Source organism: Podarcis liolepis (genome assembly GCF_965112155.1).
Source record: "Podarcis liolepis genome assembly, chromosome: 10".
NCBI lineage: Eukaryota > Metazoa > Chordata > Lepidosauria > Squamata > Lacertidae > Podarcis > Podarcis liolepis.
This window is the reverse complement of record NC_139562.1, coordinates 71,395,789-71,414,102: the sequence shown is the minus strand read 5'-3', so window position 1 is coordinate 71,414,102 and position 18,314 is coordinate 71,395,789. Positions and strand designations below refer to the sequence as shown.

Genomic DNA, 18,314 nt, shown 5'->3' with positions numbered 1-18,314 from the left:
CGATCACTTCCTTCCCAGTTTCTGAGTACCTGTACTTCCACTTCATTAACATTATGGACATGCATTTCTGTGTTCTCAACAACTTTGGTAAAATGAATTGCTGTGGATCACTGAATAGAAAAAAGAAGTGGATGAGACTGTTATCTCATATTCAAAAAGAAGTGGATGAGATTATTTGTGTGTTGCAAATAAATCAGATTTTATTTGTTTGTACCCTGTCTTTCTGTTGTGATAAAAGAACCCTCGAAGAAAACTAAAAACCTCAATTTAAAATATGATACAATTAAATATAAGGAAGTTGGAATACATAAACAAAGCACAGTGGAGGAAGGGAAAGATTATATAGATGCGAAATACTTATAATAGGATGCTGAAAGTCACATTCATATGATCTTTCAGAAGTGCAATTGATATGGCTCTTGTTTTGTAGAACTTGCTTACAACTGAAGAATATTTGTTTAGGTTTTAAATTTGTTTGCTCCGCAGATTCTCAGGGCAGGTGCCATCATATTTGTCATAAGATACCTTTGGTCACTAATGTGTGTACATTACAGTTTAAACTGACTTAATAGTAACTGAAGTCCCTGAGGACTGTACTTTGTTGAAAGGAACTTAACTGAGGGGATTCCACGGGTATACTAATGTAAGTCTGTAGTGCGCACATGTTCTCAGTGTTGTTGACCAGGTGTTTTATGTTGGGAAGATAGTAGGATCCCTTTAATTTGCAATGCACCTTGTTTGAAAATTATTTGACAGCTAAACCTTATTATTTTCATTCCTTTAGCGCCTTGCTGAAGCAGCAGAGAGATTTCAGAAAGAACATCAGTGGCAGGATGAGTTTGCGGTGAGTTTTTCTTCACTCTTTTTTTCAAATATTGATGGTTCCCATTTTCTAATTTTCCAATATGCTTTGTACATTTCATCCTTGTTTCAACCTGGCTGCCTCAAGATATGCCATATGTATAGAGTTGGATGCTGCTGAGGAAAACTTTGCTAGTTTGTTTTGTAGTTAACAGACAGATTGACTCTCAAACACTTGTAAATGCTATGATAACTTATTAAAATCAATGTTAAATCTGTGATTTGGAAGTGAGATTTGAGCTGCAATCCCAACCCCACTCATCTGAGAGTAAGCCCCCATTGAATTCAAGAGGACTTATTTCTGATGGTTACGACTGCACTGTAAATTAATTTAGATGCCAGCCTAAGAGTAGCTCACACATTCCTTATTTCCCTGATTTACTCTTAATACTTCACCAGATGTCATTGAGATATCTTACTCACATCACAGTCTCTTGCTTCCTAAAATCCTGTTCCAACTCTGGCTACAAAAGGAGCATATGCCCATCATTACGCACATCAGGATAAAACTTTGCTAGTCAAGAGATACATGTTGTGAACCTTTAAGAAAATGATAGACTTCTGTCATTTAATTAGCAACTGACCCAAAATAGAATTCCAACTAGTTGCTCAGAGTTCTTACTTGGAATTGTTTGATTAATGTGATCAGTATTCTCTCATGCCTTCTTTAAGGAGTGAAACAAATTTCTAATTTTTGCTGGGGTTCCCATCTGAGCATGCAGCTATTCTACACCATTGTCCTTGCCGGCATCAGTCTCTTGGTAATACTGCCTGTATATGAAATGTAGGTGTAACTAATGTTAGGAACCCCCCAAGATGTCCTTTTCATTGTGCATTTACTTTGAAATTTGCTGGAAGCAAAATTTCAGTGGCAATTCTAGTTTGGTTGGGATTTTCCAACTATACAGAACTTGGATGGGTGTCTGTCTGACTGACTTGATAAACACTCTCCTGCAGTTTCACTTTCTTTTCCTATGTTTTCAACAAGAAGAAAAGATGGCAGACTTGTACATTCTGGCACAAAGTGCACAGAATTCATCCAATTTCACTGCCAGGAAAGTTTTGCCAAATTGTACTGAGAAATATAATATTTTATGAATGCATTCAGTGAAAGAAATTCTAGCGTTAACACAGTATCAGCATGAAACAAAGCATGCACCTTTCTCTTTTGGACTGGGATGAGGAAATGGTGTATATAGAATATAATAACCTTGACATTAGGTTATGCAATTTAATTTTGAATAAACGTATTAAGCTTCTCATAATTTAATTTGCTCAGTTTTAGCCAGAAGTAATCATTCATTTCTTCTGGCCTACTTTTTAAAGAAAATGTCTGTTCAAATTAGTTTGCACACGGATCTGTCTGCTAAGCGTACCTTTCAGTGTAATTTTTCATTTTTCTAATGGCTGTTTTACGAAATGGAATCAGCTCTGTAGAATGTCTTTTTTGCCATTGGACTTGAGCAAGGAACACTTGTCCTCTGGGTGAAATTGAGATCATTGGTATATATATAGTACCCAACTTCTTTTGGGGTGATGGAATCCTTGCAGTACAGCATGAGTTACAGACAAAGCAAACCTCTTTGGGAGGGGGCATGGAGATTGGTTTGGCTTCATGTTAGCTCCAAATCAGCAATGATCTTGACTGGCAAGTTGAAGCTTCTGCTGGAGCAAGATCTAGCACTGCACCCCCATATGACCCAGCGCTCCTGCCTGCATTCAGATCCCCAACCATTTGTTGAGTATTTTGGGGGAGGCTACAGGGGGCTCTTAAGTAGATGGGGAAGAGGATGGGGAAGCAGAAGTGGGATTGTGTGAGCTGCTTTCCTATAGCACAACTATTGATACAACACCGTGTATATTTTTAGATGCTGGCTGTGGTCCTATATGATAGGCTGGGGTGGCCCTATATTCTTGTCCTTGTTTGTCCCTAGCTTCCCCGGTGCCAGTTTCTCCATTTCTCACCTCTTTCACCTCCTCCATTCCATTGCTCTGGATCTCACAGTGCTGTCCTGCTTCCTTCAGAGTCATTCACATCTCTTTTTCTTCCTTCATTTCCCCTTCCCATAGGGCGGAAGGTGGAGCTGGTGGGTTTTGGCACTTAACTGCTGCCATGGCACTGGTAGGAGCTGGCCAGGATTGATGAGTAGTGGGAGGTCCTGCTGCTGGCTTCTCCAAAAAGAGCGGCAGCTGCTCCCACCTTCTTACCTTTCCTCACAGACATTTCTGCTATCACACTTATCTTCATAAGGAAAGAAGTCTTTCACTGTGCAGATGTCTGTGCTGATGTACAGACATCTCGGATGCATGCCGCGTGTCATGTATTCACACTAGGGGTGTGCTAGCAGCCCTCTACTTAAAAGGGTGAGAAGAAGGGCCCAATAAGAAGTTGTTGTTTTGGTAGCAACCCATTGATCAACATTACAGCTGATTCTGCCTTGAGCATGATGGATGGGGAGAGGGACTTGATAGCATGGGAACAGCAGCCACACAAACAGCCCTGAGAGGGACAGAAGGTTGCTCCTTGAAATAAGCTAATACAGGGGTTCACAAACTAAGGGCCGTGAGCCGGATAAGGCCCAAGGGACTCGTTTATCCCACCCGCGGTGATCCCTGCTGCCCACTTCCATCGCCTGCTCTTAGTGGCACTGCGCTGCGTGGCTGCCCACTTCCAGGTCGGAGGAGCACCAGAAATAGCTTGTGCGCATGTGCAAGCGTTATTTGCACATGCGTTATTTCCAGTGCACATCCAGGTCGGAGGAGGCCCATGCACATGTGCACAAGCTATTTCCAGTGCTCCTCTGACCCGGAAGTGTGCTGGAAATAGCGTGTGCACACGCATATGGGCACGCGCTTTCCCACCCTCTGGCCCACTGAGCAATCAGTGCTGGAGACACCGGCCCGAGGTGCAGTAAGTTTGCTGACCCCTAAGCTAATAGGAAATGAGCTAAAATGTGGTGGAAGGAATAAAGCAAGTTGACTCATACAAGTTATTCATTACATTTCTTACTTTATTTATATGCCACCCTTTATGTGCACAGAACAAATGAAATACCGTGAAAATCCCTGAAACAAGAGGTAATCAACTAGAAATATTGTCTAATAGAAATATTCAAAAAAGGAGGTAAAACTCCCAAAAATTCTGAAGTATTATAATCCTAGTTCGACCTAGGTGAAGCAAAGCGCAGTAATAAAGGATTGAGGACTCAAAGATACAGTTTCTAATACTGAATTTACAAAAAAGGTTTGAAAAACTAAATGGCAAGTTTTAGACAAAGCCCAACTTAAAGGAAGCAAAGCACAGTAATAAAGAGTTGAGGATTCAGGTGTGAAAATTGTAGTGTTGCCTTTACAAAAAGGTTTAAAAAACCTAAATGGCACAAATTCAAAGAAAGGAATACCCCCTTTTTTTGAATTTTGGTCATTTATGGTTTATGATTTTTCTATTTCCTTCTGAGGAAACTGAATAGTTCAGTGAAACCAGGTTTGTAGCCAGTATCCCGTTAAGGCTTTGTTCAATTTTAGGTTTTTCTAATTTTTCCCTTAAACTTTTTGATTCTTATTATTTAGTTTATTTCCATTAGATAATATTTCTAGTCGATTACTTCTCATTTCAGGGATTTTCATGGTATTTCATTTGTTTTGTGCAATTTCTCGGTTCCGTGACTGTCTTTTTTCTACTACCCTTTACATGCAGGCAAAGAACTCCTAAACACACAAGCAAATTCTGAATTTCACAAACCTGCCAATGTTTCATATTGAAATGCCGAACATCACGCCTCAGTCTCTCATGCTCATTTCAAACATCTCTCTTTGGATACTGTCAATGCCCTGGAAGCCCTACCTTGGAAGAGTGGCAAAAAAGAAAAATCTATTTTACAGAATGCATCTTTCAACCTCGATTTTCCATTCATTTTTAATGGCACCTTCTATAATAAAGTTTTAATAGCTTTTTAATGCTTGCATCTATAATTTAAAGCTGAAGTGAATGGGATAATTACTAAAAAGGGTGACTTAAGATTGCAAAGGAATGGTAGAGACCTTGTTAAATGTACACTCAAATTAAAAGGCAGCAGTTTTTATTAAGTATTGGCTCATAATTCTTCCCCACACCAAATTCGAACACGCTGCTAATTAAAATGGACTTTCTCTGCATATATTAGGTGCATATTACAGAAGTGTCACAGACTCTGAAGAATCTTCACAAATTACTGTAAAGGAAAAATGCTCAATATTGAATTGTTGGTACATTGGGAGGGGGAAAAAACATTTCATTGCCATTCTTCCTTGCCTGGTTATCTTTATCATCATGTCACTTATCTGAACATGACATGTCCCTTTTCTTCTTAGACTATTTTAATTCTGTTATGTCCTGTTCTCACATGGTGTTTTCAGTAGTGTCCAGTTGTGGTTACCGTCCAGGTCTATGCCTTTCCAGCTTGATCAGTTCTGTGGCGCAGAAAGAGACCACTTGCCAGTCCTCTCCAGGACAAAGATCATTTGATTCACCAACTAAAATATTAACTTAGTTGTGACATGCAAGTACAGGCTGAAATGTTTGAAAATAAACCTGGTATGCTCAATGCTGATTTTAAAGTGCAAGGAGCTGCTTTTCTTTTCTTGAAGAAGAAGAAGTGTTATGCTTTGAAGAGAGAATGGATAAGGATGCATATAAAATAAATGATATTCTCTGAATTGGGCATTTTACAATTATATTTGAAGTTACATTTGATTGAACTGAAATGGTTGGTTAGCTGGAGCAATTTTCTTGCAGCCGAGTCCATGATATTAATTGTCCCTACACATAAAAACGTAAGGAGTATAGCATTTGAATTTTAACAAGCTGGGTCTTTCTGCTACATTTGCCTTCTACTTATATGTATGCAGAAAAATGCAAGTGTCTTCTAGGAAGTAGTTATTAGGTACAACCAGTATCTTTCCAAAAATAAGTCCTCTGCTTTAATTGCTTGAGATACAGTATATTAAAGCTTGCTGATAGATATTGATTCAGAGCATTGAGTTATATACAGAAGTTTCTGAAGGTGTCTTGACTAATGGTTTGGGCACATGGCTGTTTCCAGGATGCTGAAAAAAGTCTGCAGCATAGAGATTGGGTGCAGACCCACCAAGAGGGCCTTTCACAGCCATGGGGCCAGCATAGAGTATAATTCAAATTTATTCCATTTCATCTGGATATGCAACTTTTTTAAAGCAAAGGATCACATGGTGAAAAGATCAGAAAACAAAAAATAAAATTATCTGTAGCAGACAGTGGCACTCACCTGGCCTCCAGCTGCCCACATTGCTGCTATGACTGTGAGGGAGCAGGGAGAGGTGGTGGCAAGCTTGGCGCAGTGCAAATGCGCCAGTGGAACCAATATGGCACCCGGCCATGCACCGTGCTGACTTCGCCACCTTTCCTTGTCTTTGTACGGTATTCAGTAGCAACACAGGTGACTGAAGGTTAGGTGAACACTGGCGCCCCTCTTCATTGTCTGCTACAGCCTACATCTGATTGGGAAAAATGTTCACAAAGCTTTTGGGCTTCTTATATTTTTTTAGTCATTCAATTTTAGCTAGATGTATGAACCAGGATCATGGATCACCTCCACGTATTGATCACAAAACTAATTAGAAATGGCTTAGCTTCTGAAAGGCAAAAACTGAGTCCTGTGCCACTTCAATTTTTTGTGCCATTTAAATACCACTGGAAAGAAAACACAGATGCATTATCCTTTTCAGTCTAACAATCCACCCTCCCCAACAAACACCTTATTAAAAACAAAATGCATGATGGTATTGAATTAATTAGCACCTTGCAGGTACTTTAGCCTTGTGTAATGAACAGACTGCATTGTTAACAGAAGCTTACTGGAAGCTGATGTCTTCTCTCTTCCCCTGCTTTCTAAGCACCTCCAAAGACCTCTTAACACTGCTGTAAGATTCTAATTATTTTATCTGCCATTTTCCATTCCAGATGGAGCTGCAGATTTAATAGCTATTTCAAGTTGGTAAGAGCTAACTCCTGGAGAGCAGCTGTAGTCTGGAAAGTAGGGCCGTAAAAGATTAAAGTTAAAAGATTAAAGTTTTTCTTAATAAAATGCTGATTGGCTTTCTAGCTTTTAACAAATTAATCAGATGATTGTCCAATTAAAATTAAATAACTATATAATTGCAAAGGAGCAACTTCTTATCTGTTAAAAGTGAATGCAATATGTGGTTTGTTGTTGTTTAGTCGTTTAGTCGTGTCCGACTCCTCGTGACCCCATGGGCCAGAGAACGCCAGGCACTCCTGTCTTCCACTGCCTCCCGCAGTTTGGTCAGACTCATGTTAGTGGTACAGGACAGCAAAGTGAAGTATTCATAGAAAAGTCCCTTTGTGAATAGATGTGTTTTCATGAGTGTGATCCAGGTCCAAATCTGCAGTCATTTGACCCTCACTAGGTCAACATTGCCTTGCTAGAGACTAGCCATCCATGTTCTACTTTGACTACTGACCAATGTGTACAATCAGGGGGGCCAACTTGAATAAAATATTGGGGGGGGGGGGCAGGTAAGCCCCACTCTGCATAATCAACCACAAGACACAGCATATGAACACCATTTGAATGACCATGCCCATCAACTTTGGTGGCCCCTTCCTTTCAAATATTTTACTGGGGCCCCCAAAGGAACCTCAACTCCTAGGAGTTGGCTCCCATGTGTACAGTTTACAAGGCCATATGCATGCTTACTTTCTTTTTTAATAGTCAGCAAACATTTCTCTTTTATAAATATTTAACAAAACACAAAAACAAACCCCAGCAATAACCATGCCTCATAAACACAGTGGCAGAAAAAGACAAGTGCCAAGTGAAGTGAAGTGGTGATTGTCTATGGCTGCTAGCAAACAAATCAGCCAAAGTTACTAGATAGAACTTGTGCTCTGCAGTTTATTGTTTTCTGCTGCAGTTGTGAAGTCCAGGACTTTAGAGCTGCTTGTTCCTCAGGTTTCTAAGGGATCAATTAATTTGCTGAATGTTCTCTGCATTGGCAAATGCCTGCTTTGACTTCTTGAACATTTCCTTGCGTATGCATGTAGTATAACAATTCTAATGCTATGCTCTTGAACTTCCAGAGGAATGACTTCCCACTCTTGTCCCACCTTCTCAAGAAGAGCAGTTGTACACCACTCTAATGAACTCACAAGCTACTAACCTATTAGTACCTTTCACAATTCTTCTTGTTTCTATGTATTTATTTGCCTATATTTATAAAGATTTAGATTAAATTCAGAGACAGGTTCATAGCATTTCCGTAGTGAACACAGAATGTTTGTGTGGGATTTTGATGATCTGGTCTTTATTTGGCCCTTTATTGTTTTCATAAAAAGCACAGGAACAGGACTGTAAGAGAGTTACCCCACCTTTGTCACTCCGATTAATTAGGAAACTGAATTTGTCTAATGTAATTAAGTTTGGTGCCATGTAGTCTTTAACTGTGTTTAAGGCAAGACTCTCTAAACCAGCATTTAAACTCCTATGTAATATCTGCACCAGTCCTCAAATAATATGGTTTATTTATTTAATTGCATTTAACTGCTTGCCTTGTCCCACCACAGCAAACCAATGATCTTCATATTATGATTTCCTACATCTATGATATCATGTGATGGCCATTCATTATTTGTAAATTCTGTATGCTGTATGTTTTTTTGTGAGAGGCAGAAAGATTTGGTCACATGTTCTTTTACACACACACACACACACACACACACACACACTTGGTGACTTGTGGAAGTCAGTTGGAAGTTCACCACACACACTTGTTGGTGACTTGTGGAAGTCAGTTGGAAGTTCACCACACACACTTGTTGGTGACTTGTGGAAGTCAGTTGGAAGTTCACCACACCTCAGCCAGTGTGATGTGTCATCAGAGTATGTATCAGAGTCCCAGAAGAATAGCTAAATACTGCTATCTACTATGTACAGTTATTCTGATCTTTCAGGTAAAGATACATATGTACAGATCCACAAACACTATCACTATGCTACCAATGCTGCTGTGTAAAACCCACAGCATTTCCCCTTAACTCTCACAGATTCAGAGTAAGACCCTGACAGCGGAACAGGAGAGCATCAGGACAGGACAAGGCATAATGAAAACAATGCCCTAGCCAAGAGACCATTATACCTGTCTCTACATTCCTGAACCAACAGGAACGACTCCAGAAGTCATACACTTGGCCTTGCTGGTGTTGCTAGAGTAACTCAGCACACCTGGTCTCTTATCTCTGAACATGCAGATGTGGGACATATGCTAACTCAAGACATGAGCCCCAGCACTGTAATTTAACCCATTGTTCACGTTACACCAACAACACTCACATACACACCCCTTTGAAGTATGATAAAACACCGTAGGATGTGTTTGTGTGGAGGAGCCTTGAATAAGCAAGTTACACTTCTGAAGCATATTTAGCTAGATATTAAACAGAGTGTCTGGATTATTTCCCCCATCACCTCATTTTCTTTCTGAAGTGGAAGATGTGAGGGGCAATGTGGTGATGCTAATTGAAAGGATACTTGGGGTTCATTTTTTCACAGAGGACAGTCAATTAAGCCAAATTCCAAGCAATTAGATACATCTAATGAAGTAGGCGGTCTACAAAGGAACATAAGGAGCCACGACACTGCAAAATAAGATAGTTCAAAGAGGGTCTATCTTCATAGGATTTTAAAAAATGAATGATAGGTCTGCTTATTCAGCAGTGCAATGCCAGGTTTATGACATTATTTTCTTACACTTTACAAGAAAATAATGTGCCTTCTCCTCTAAGCTGATAGTACTTAGTCTATTGTGCACACCATGTTGTCCCCCCACATTTTTGTTAATAGATATAGGTAAACCTATTTGTATGAATAGGTTTACCTTGCTCATGGTATTCTTTTAAAGAGGCTACTTTATGGTTTTATTCCTTTCTTGAAATGCTTTCTAACAGAAGAATTTCCCCCCAAGCCTGTCACAAGCGGGCATGCCTAGGTTTTCCTAATACTGTTACTGTGTCAGGTGGGAGCAGTGATAATTAAAGTCTAGGGCTTTTCAGCTGGAACTTACTGAAACTCTGTTCCGGCACCTCTCAGGTGGTCGCCGTTGCACCTATAAGAGAGCAAGGGAGGCGCTCATGGTGAGTTCCAGCACCTCATTTTCTAGAAAAATAGCACTGATTAAGTCTGTCCTCAGTGGTGCAAAGGTACGAGGGTTGTGGTTATCCATTTTTACAAAGGGGCGCAAGTACTCTTGGTTCTTGTCATCTATCGTAGTAGATAACTGATGCAGGGTGAGCTCTAGCTTGTGGTTAGTGTAGAGAGCTCCTGGCTCTAAGCTGTGGTTGTGTAGTTTCCTCTGCCTCTCATCACCACGATGGCAAACTAAGCACATTAGCAAGTCTTATTTTCTGTTGTGCAAAGGAGGCAATAATCTGTTCTGAGCATGCTCATAATTGTTTACTTGAGGGCCACATCTACACAGTAGAAAAGATCAGGACTCAGCTTCCCTGAAGAGTCTTGCTGTTTGGTTCTTTCTTGCTTCTTTCAGTATCTCTGAGTTACACAAAATGTAAGTCTGTCTGTAAAATAAATGGGTTGGGTTTTTCTTACATATACAATTTTTTAATGGAAGGGGATGCTTGGTTCAACAATTTTTTTAAAAAAATGTTTTGCCAAATTTCATCCTCATTAATGGTGGATGGAATTAAGACAATAGCTTAATTAGGCTAAGTGGAAAAGGAAGGGAAGGGGAGAATACAAAAATGCTTAAATCTGTATTGTACTTTAATTCAGTTTAGCTGCAGAAATATTTACATTCTGCTATAGCACAAGAGCATTTAACATATGTGAATATTTTCTGACAATCTTTGAAGTATCATTCATTTTGCTCCTAAAATACCTTTGTAGGAGTAGGAGTAGTAGCAGCAGCAATTATTATTATTATTATTATTATTATTATTATTATTATTATTATTATTATTATTATTATTTGTACCCTGTCCATGTGACTGACTTGCCCTAGCCACTCTGGGTGGCTTCCAACAAATATAAAAGCATAATAAAACATCAAACATTAAAAGCATATATCATTAATTAGAAACAAAAAGTCTCCATTTAATAATGTAATAGGAAAAAAACAAAAAAACCCCATGTTATTAATGAAGTGATTCTTACGTATTTTGCTCTATCATTTTTTTTGACATAATCACATTTATTTAGATGAATGGATAATGTCTGTGCACAGAAGACTCCACAGATCACAAATCTACCACTGGTAATCAAATACAGAAAATGAAGTACTGGTGCATGCAAACATAAACAGTCTTTAGGCTTTTCTTCACCTGTATTGCTAAAGTTGTGGACAGTGGAGCCGCGCAGCCTGTGCTTGGTGGTTTGCTAGTATGACTATATGAACACAGCTATTGTTGGTTTATTGTTGCTTGCCCTTGTTTCAAGTACCCCATGATAGCTTACATGGAACTTCTCCTATCCAGGTGTGGTCCAAACTTAATAAACCAAATTATTCCATGTTTTAAGACCATTTCAAGGTCTACAAAGTGCAGTTAGTTGACAAGGGAAGATTCCATAGCTCAGCAAAAGAGCCCATGAATTAAACCCCCAGCATCTACACTTAAGAAGATGAAATCATAGGCAATGTAGGACCACTTCCTGATGCCCTAAAAAGTTGCTTCCAGTTAGACAATACTAGTCTACACAGATAACTTGTCAGACCTGATGTATGGCTGTTTACTATTTTCATATGTACAGTTTACTGCATTCTTGTGGACAGTTCTCATCCTAGGCACTGCAATTGAATTTTAAATGCTGATGCTATAAAACTCTATAGCTTTTGACAGCTGCCCTCATACACTGTTCTGTGGAATTTTGCAGTGCAAAAAGCCTTGTTGTATGACACCAGTACATGAAAACATGCCCAGAGTGCGACATTTGGCAGCTTAGCATATAGATATTACAACACAAGTCAGGGCTTTGCATCTGCTAGCTGTGACAGTGACCATTTTGACACACATTAATCCTTGGCAAAGGTTAATTGAGAGGTGGAGAGAAAAAGTAGCTGGATTCTCATCATTGCATGATAAAGAGGCTGGATATAGGCACCCCTCAGCAATCTGATTGCATGACAATAAGCTTTCCATATATTACTTGTGCATATTAAAACAACTATCTGTCACTGAGAACACAAATGCAGACTGGCAGATTCAAAGGCTGAGATGTGATGCTTTAAATTAAGCAGTGGCAAAAACTTGGTTGTATGAATTTGCCCAGATCTCTGGCCATTGGACTTAAGATTTCAGTTATGGCTGAAAATGCTAACTTCATATGAGTTTGTGATATTTTGTTTATTATTATAACTCATGTTCTAACGTTTTAAAAATAGCAGTTTCTCCCCATCATTATAGCTGCAAGCATAAGGTCAAGAAGTAAAGACAACACTGGTCGTAGTCTTCCACCTTTCAGTGGTTTGGCCATTAAGTGCACTTATTTTTTAAAAAAATTATTTTACAGGCATTGTACGATTAATTAAATAGCTTTAAAAATATAAGGCCACAGTTCATCAGGAGATCACAAGCCAATACTCAGTGGATCCCCTTGTGCTCTTGTTCTTGAAAAGAACATTAGAATATGCAGACCTTGGTCAGATCCTATTCTTACATTATTTTAAACTGAGTTTTGGTGTTTGTTTGTTTCTATATTCCCTTTACCATACAGTCACAGGGCAGTATACAACATACTAAAACTGAACTGACTCTGTCTACCCAAGATGTACGAAATGCTTCCTGTTTTCAGCTGAGCCTTGTTCAAGTCTTCTTGAGCACTGGTGTATTCCTGTATCTCTGGTTATTATTTGGTCCTGACTTCTGGGTTGCTCCAGAAGTCAGGCAATCTTACCCCCCCCCCTTTCTATATACACCTCCTGATTTGCCCTCTGGCTTTTTTCTCATGGCTCCTGGGTCATCTCAAACTTCAGCCTATGGTCCAGCACTGGGCCAGTGGTCACCAGCTGCTGTGGCACTACCCTAGGGCATCTGTTGTGGGATTACAGCACCATCCCATACCATTGTTCATGCTGGGTGGGGCTGATGCAGATTAAAACATTTGACTATCTCTGGTATATGGCAGTGCATTGAAAATGTTTTTCTAGTTGTATAGAAAACAGCAAACTAACAAATAATAGGAAATTTCAAAACCAGTAGGCAGTTTAAAAATAGTCCTATTGCTGCAAGTGAAATCTTCCTTTATAACTGGCTGGGGGGAACCTTCAAGTGAAGAATATGAAGCATTATGCTCTGAAGAAAAATGCAATAAAAGTTGAAAGAAGGCTGACAAACTAAATGCACTGTCAGTACAACTAACTACAAAGAGTCAGTGGGTGTGATTTCCCCACAAATACACTTATCATTTCAAACTTAGACCTCCATCTTCATTTAAAGCAGTGTCATGCCACTTTAAACAGTCATGGTTCCCACCCCACCCCCAAAATTATGTAGTCTGTTGCAGGTGGTGACAATTGTTGGAGACCTGTTTTGCACTCACAGTTTATAGTGGCTTAATGATAAACCTCTATTCCCAGGGGTCTCTGAGTTCTGAGAGGGGAATCGGGGTCTCCTCACAACTTTCATCACATCTAACAAAGAACAGTTCCACAGTTCTTTGGTGGAAGTCATGACTGTTTAAATTGGTATAATACTACTTTAAAAGCACAGTGAAGATGGGGCCTTAATTGTTCATGGGAATTTTGAGACAAGAGCCAGTCAATTCGCACTGCCATCTATATTGGCCTCTTTCTTATATGACTTTCTAACTGCAGCTACTCTTACAAGGTGCTAAGTTGAAGGGAGATCTGAAGGAGGAGGAAATGAAACATCATTTCTAGTAGCTAGAACTGTCAAAAGACTGCATTTGTGTTGCTGTTCTAATGACCAAAGCAGCCTGAAAACAGAGCCATGTCGTCTGTTGACACTCAAGGCTTTCCTCTGCTTTGCTCTAATGTGTTTCCTCTTTTCATTATTTTCTGGGTACATCAAGTAATTAGTCTTGCTGAGTTTTATAGCATTTAGAGAGTTGCAGTTATAAAATAAATATGAAGCTGAAGCAATTGCTAATCAGAAGCATATAACTGATTTTAAAAGTAAGATTTAAATTATTTGGAATGAACTACTTCAGTACAAGACTTATTTATTAATCACATTAATGTCTTAAGTTTCTTCCAAAGAACTTGGTGCAGCAGCAGCAGCAGCAGCAGCAGCTGAATTATATGATTTTTAATCTTGACAATGCCCCTGTGTAGGGTTGATAATGTCATTGGCCAGTGAGCTTTACAGGGTTGCCATATGTCTAAAATTTCCTGGGCATACCTGGAATACAGCAGTCAGAAGCAGAAATCAGGGGGGGGGGGTGTCCAGAAAAATCCGGACGTATGGCAACCCATGCCAGCAGTGCCGTTTGTGGTGATTTACCTTAAAACAGGGTCTTCTGTTCAAAGGAGGGGGGAATCTCACAGAGTTTTCACAATTTCTCATTTCTTTGGGTAGGAAATAGCTAAAGGAATGAGAGGTTTGGGTAAAGTCAGGTGCCTCCAACAACTTTATCAGAAAAAGTAAAGTTGGCATGGTAGGATTATTTTTCTTCTTCAAGTGTGAGGTTAACACTGAGCTATAGCAATCTTAAAAACAGAGAAACAGAGCATCCTTATTTACACACAGAATTACCCAAGTGGAGGCAAAGGTATTAAAGAGAAGTATCTTAGGAGACTTAATAAAAGCAGTATTTACTTGGCATATAGGAACCAATTTTACATTTGTTTGTTGTTCTGCTCCAGATTATTTGATAAGGCCATGGGAATAGATGAGAAATCTAAGCGTACAAAACATCCCACTCTTCATGTGTGAATTGTCTTTCGTTATTGCAAAGTTGTCTGGAAACACATCATTCCCCCAGCCATCCACCTTGTCTGTCCCCACAACTGGATGAAGACTGATCTGTCTCACTCGCATACCTTGATACCCTGGTGTAATCTTCAGCCTGGAGGTAAAGATGTGGAACCTCTGCCCATTAAGAATGTAAAAAACTACCATTGGAGATGTTGCAGAAAGAAAAGCGTGTTCTGCATGGGAATAGGGAGAAACACACATAATTAAGACGTGGCCAAAGAATCACATTCCCAAATCCCTGTAGTTTATGAGGAAGAAACTTGCAGAAGTTGTCAGGCTCAATCCCTGGTGTGGAATACCTCTGCTTGAAACCCCAATGAGCTGCTGCCAATCAGACTAGAGACAATAGTAGGTTAGATTGTCTAGACTGTCCTAATCTATAAGGCAGCTTCCTGTGAGGTAAATGCCATCATATTCTGATTGTGGGCTTCCCAGAGCCCTTAGGCTGGCCACTGCAGGAAGGACGATGCTGGACAGATAGGCCTTTTGTCTTTTCTTAAGCTGAATGAATGAGCCTCAAATGATCACCTTCAAATGTGAACATTATATAGAACATTTAAGCATGTTAAAGAAATAGCTTGCCACATGTGCATGTTAGAGGATGACTGTGAAGACTAGGTTTTTTGTGTGACAGTGCTTACCAGTATGGAGTACTGACACCTCTTTTTTGCTGTCCATGGCAGTAATTTTGTCACTCATGACACTTTTAACAATATATGAGTACCAGCACTTCACTGAGGGAAATCACTGTGTTGTGATCTTTCCCTATTATATTTAAACAACAATGGAGGTCATCTTAACTCTCTTAAGTTTTACAAGAGCAAAAATGCCCCTGGCAGATACTCATGAAATGCTTTTGGGTCACAACAGATAATTTTTTTCAAATAAGGGTGCAGAGAAACATTCTTTTCCCAGCTATTTGCTATTTATACCAGGGACAAAATAAAATCAAGTGTCTTTTGGGATAGGGGAGGGGTTTTTAACTTGAAGTTTTTAAGCAGAACCACCTGATGAGATTGTGTCAGTTCAATATAAGAAGTGCAGAACCTAACAGGAGTAAAAGGAAATTTAAACTTGATTGCTATCGTCCTTTCCTGAAAGCGACATGCTAAGTTGTAAATTGCTTCTTTGAGTATGGCCCACCAGGTTTCAGAGAGAGATCGATGCACTGCCAATTAGCTTGGGTCTCTAATGGCGATAGGAATTTCTTCTCTTGTATTGACGAACAGTAAGTTCATGTTTAACATTCTGGATTTGGTATAAAGCCAGCAGTAATGAGCGGGAGAAATGGGTTCTGATAGAAATGTGTGTTGTTAGATCTATTTAGATTTATCATATAAAGTACACTTCAGTTCTTTAAACCATACGTAAAACCCATTGTAATAATTGCAGGTGGAGTTTTGAAGAAAAGCACAGTAAAATTGATGCATAACTGATAGTGTTCTCTTGAGGTCTTGAAAAATCCTCCCTTTGTAGATTATAAATTATCCTGTTTTTTGTGTTGTATTCAGCTGTTTATGTTGAAATTCACTACAAGCTGAGTTAATGGTTAATAGACTTTGCTTCTGATGAGACCTGACAACCTGCGCAGAATGGTAGCAAACTTCTATAGCCAGCCCGTGCCTAAGGACTCATCCACACCGCTGTTACCCCTTCCGCATTTGCCTGGGCAAAACCCGTGGTTGACCGCAGAATTGGACCAAACGGCAAATGGGCTTTCTGTAGCTTGCTGTTTGTTCTGATTCAGTGGTAAAAGCATGTTTTCCATGGAAAGCTGTGGGGCAAACACAAAACCGCTCAGACTTGTGCTTTTTAACCATGGTACAAGCAGAAGTGTGAATGAGCCCTGAGTCAGGTCTCCAAGAGCTGGACTTCTGGGTTGAAGCTGTTCTTCTAAAATGGATCAGGTGCCAGATATTTAGGGGGACACTCCTAAATATAGGAATCCTGTGTAAATTATGCCATCTTAAGTTAAAGAAGCATAAAGTATGCCAGATCCAAACTTGGTTCAGGCTGGTGCCTGAGCCTGTGCTTAAGCCTGGCGGGGGCGGGGGGGGGGTAATTTAAAATAGAGTTTGAGTTACACAGCCCTTTCTGCCAGTTTAATTTATGCCAGGTTATCAGGGAACATGACCATGCAGAATGAGTTTAGGATTCAGCCGATGTTCTCCCTGGTCATGCCCATACCATGCCCCCAGAACACCTATTTTTTCAAGGCTTCTGCCAACTTAAGATCTGCTGGGGTCAGTTGGCTGGGTCTCAGCTAAACTGGAATGGGGCAGATGTGGTGGTGTATCACTGGCAGAGCTGGGACAAGGCTGGTGTAGCCAGCCAGAGATCTGCTGGGTCCGATTCCTGCTCATCCTGGTGGACCTAGCCTTGGGATTGCATCCATTGTTGATAATGCATACCCTTAAAACTTAAAAACAGGGACAAATGGCTCCTGAATGGCTACTGGTGGTTCTCCAACAAGAAAGTAGCCTGACACATGTCCTCATCAGAATCCTCCGCTGTGCCCTGTGAGATCCCTGCATTGTGGGTCATCACACCAGCATGCTATGGCTGGTATTTAAGACCAGACCAAATGGGGAAATTAACAGTCATATTTTTTAAGTTCAGAAAATGCAGAATTAACCTCGATGCTAATGGCTTTGTAGTGTCTTTTTTTGTATTATAGGGTTCAACAAAAATTAACTCCATTTTTTCCCTCCTACACAGACTAATGATATTGTCTACTACAATGCAAAGGATGACCTGAATGAAGTAAGTAACATTTATGAATATATAAGCACATGTTTCCTCAAGTTCCCCAAAGGCGGTAGATTTTCACTATAGTTTCTCTTTCCCCACAATACACCCCATATTTAGGTTCCCTTTTTTGGGGGGGGGGAATTGGCTGAAAGTGTACACTTATTTAAGTACCAAGTCATGTAGGTCAAGGTAGTGCAGTTGATTCTATATTTTATCTATCTGGGATATCAGTTGTTCGGCTCAAGGCTACACACACTGGAGTTTATGAGCATACGTCCTTCTTAAAATGTTACACTCCCAAGTGGCTGTCCAGTAGCCTTGGGTCAGGCATGTTAGATAGGGAGGGAGGGAGCATGTGATCCCATGGCCCTATTTAGGAGGCCAATGGAGCAGCTTATCTTCCAAAACTATGTGACAGTAAATTACCATGAGTGCATGGTCAGTGCTTTTGTTTGTTTGGTCTGTTTAGAATTTGACTTTGAAATCCTGACAATACTTGGATGAAAGGGGAAGTTGTTTTCTACTTCAAATATTACAGCTTGCTAATTTAAAATAAACATTGTAGGTGCAATCTATAAACTAATACAGAGTTTCTTTAAATGCATTAATCAGATAGATCAACATGCTTCATTTGCACCTAGTAATAAAATGTGATTTACGATTGATGGCCTCACTGTTACACTTGACACTGTTGCTGTAAGATAATTAAAGAGAGTACATT

General features: G+C 39.8%; 1 protein-coding gene across 10 annotated transcripts in view; it reads left to right on the top strand.

Annotated features, from left to right (window-relative positions):
- The window catches only part of CACNA2D1 (calcium voltage-gated channel auxiliary subunit alpha2delta 1), a 368,618-nt gene that overhangs the window by 179,840 nt on the left and 170,464 nt on the right, over positions 1-18,314 (top strand). For all 10 annotated transcript variants that reach the window (XR_014516731.1, XR_014516732.1, XR_014516733.1 and 7 more), the window contains exons 4-5: positions 785-844; positions 17,561-17,605. Coding sequence is in view for 6 of the 10 variants with exons in the window: in XM_083463958.1 (XP_083320084.1) it covers positions 785-844; positions 17,561-17,605 (105 nt within the window). In the remaining 4 variants the exon portion in view is untranslated. The remainder of the gene's footprint in view (positions 1-784; positions 845-17,560; positions 17,606-18,314) is intronic.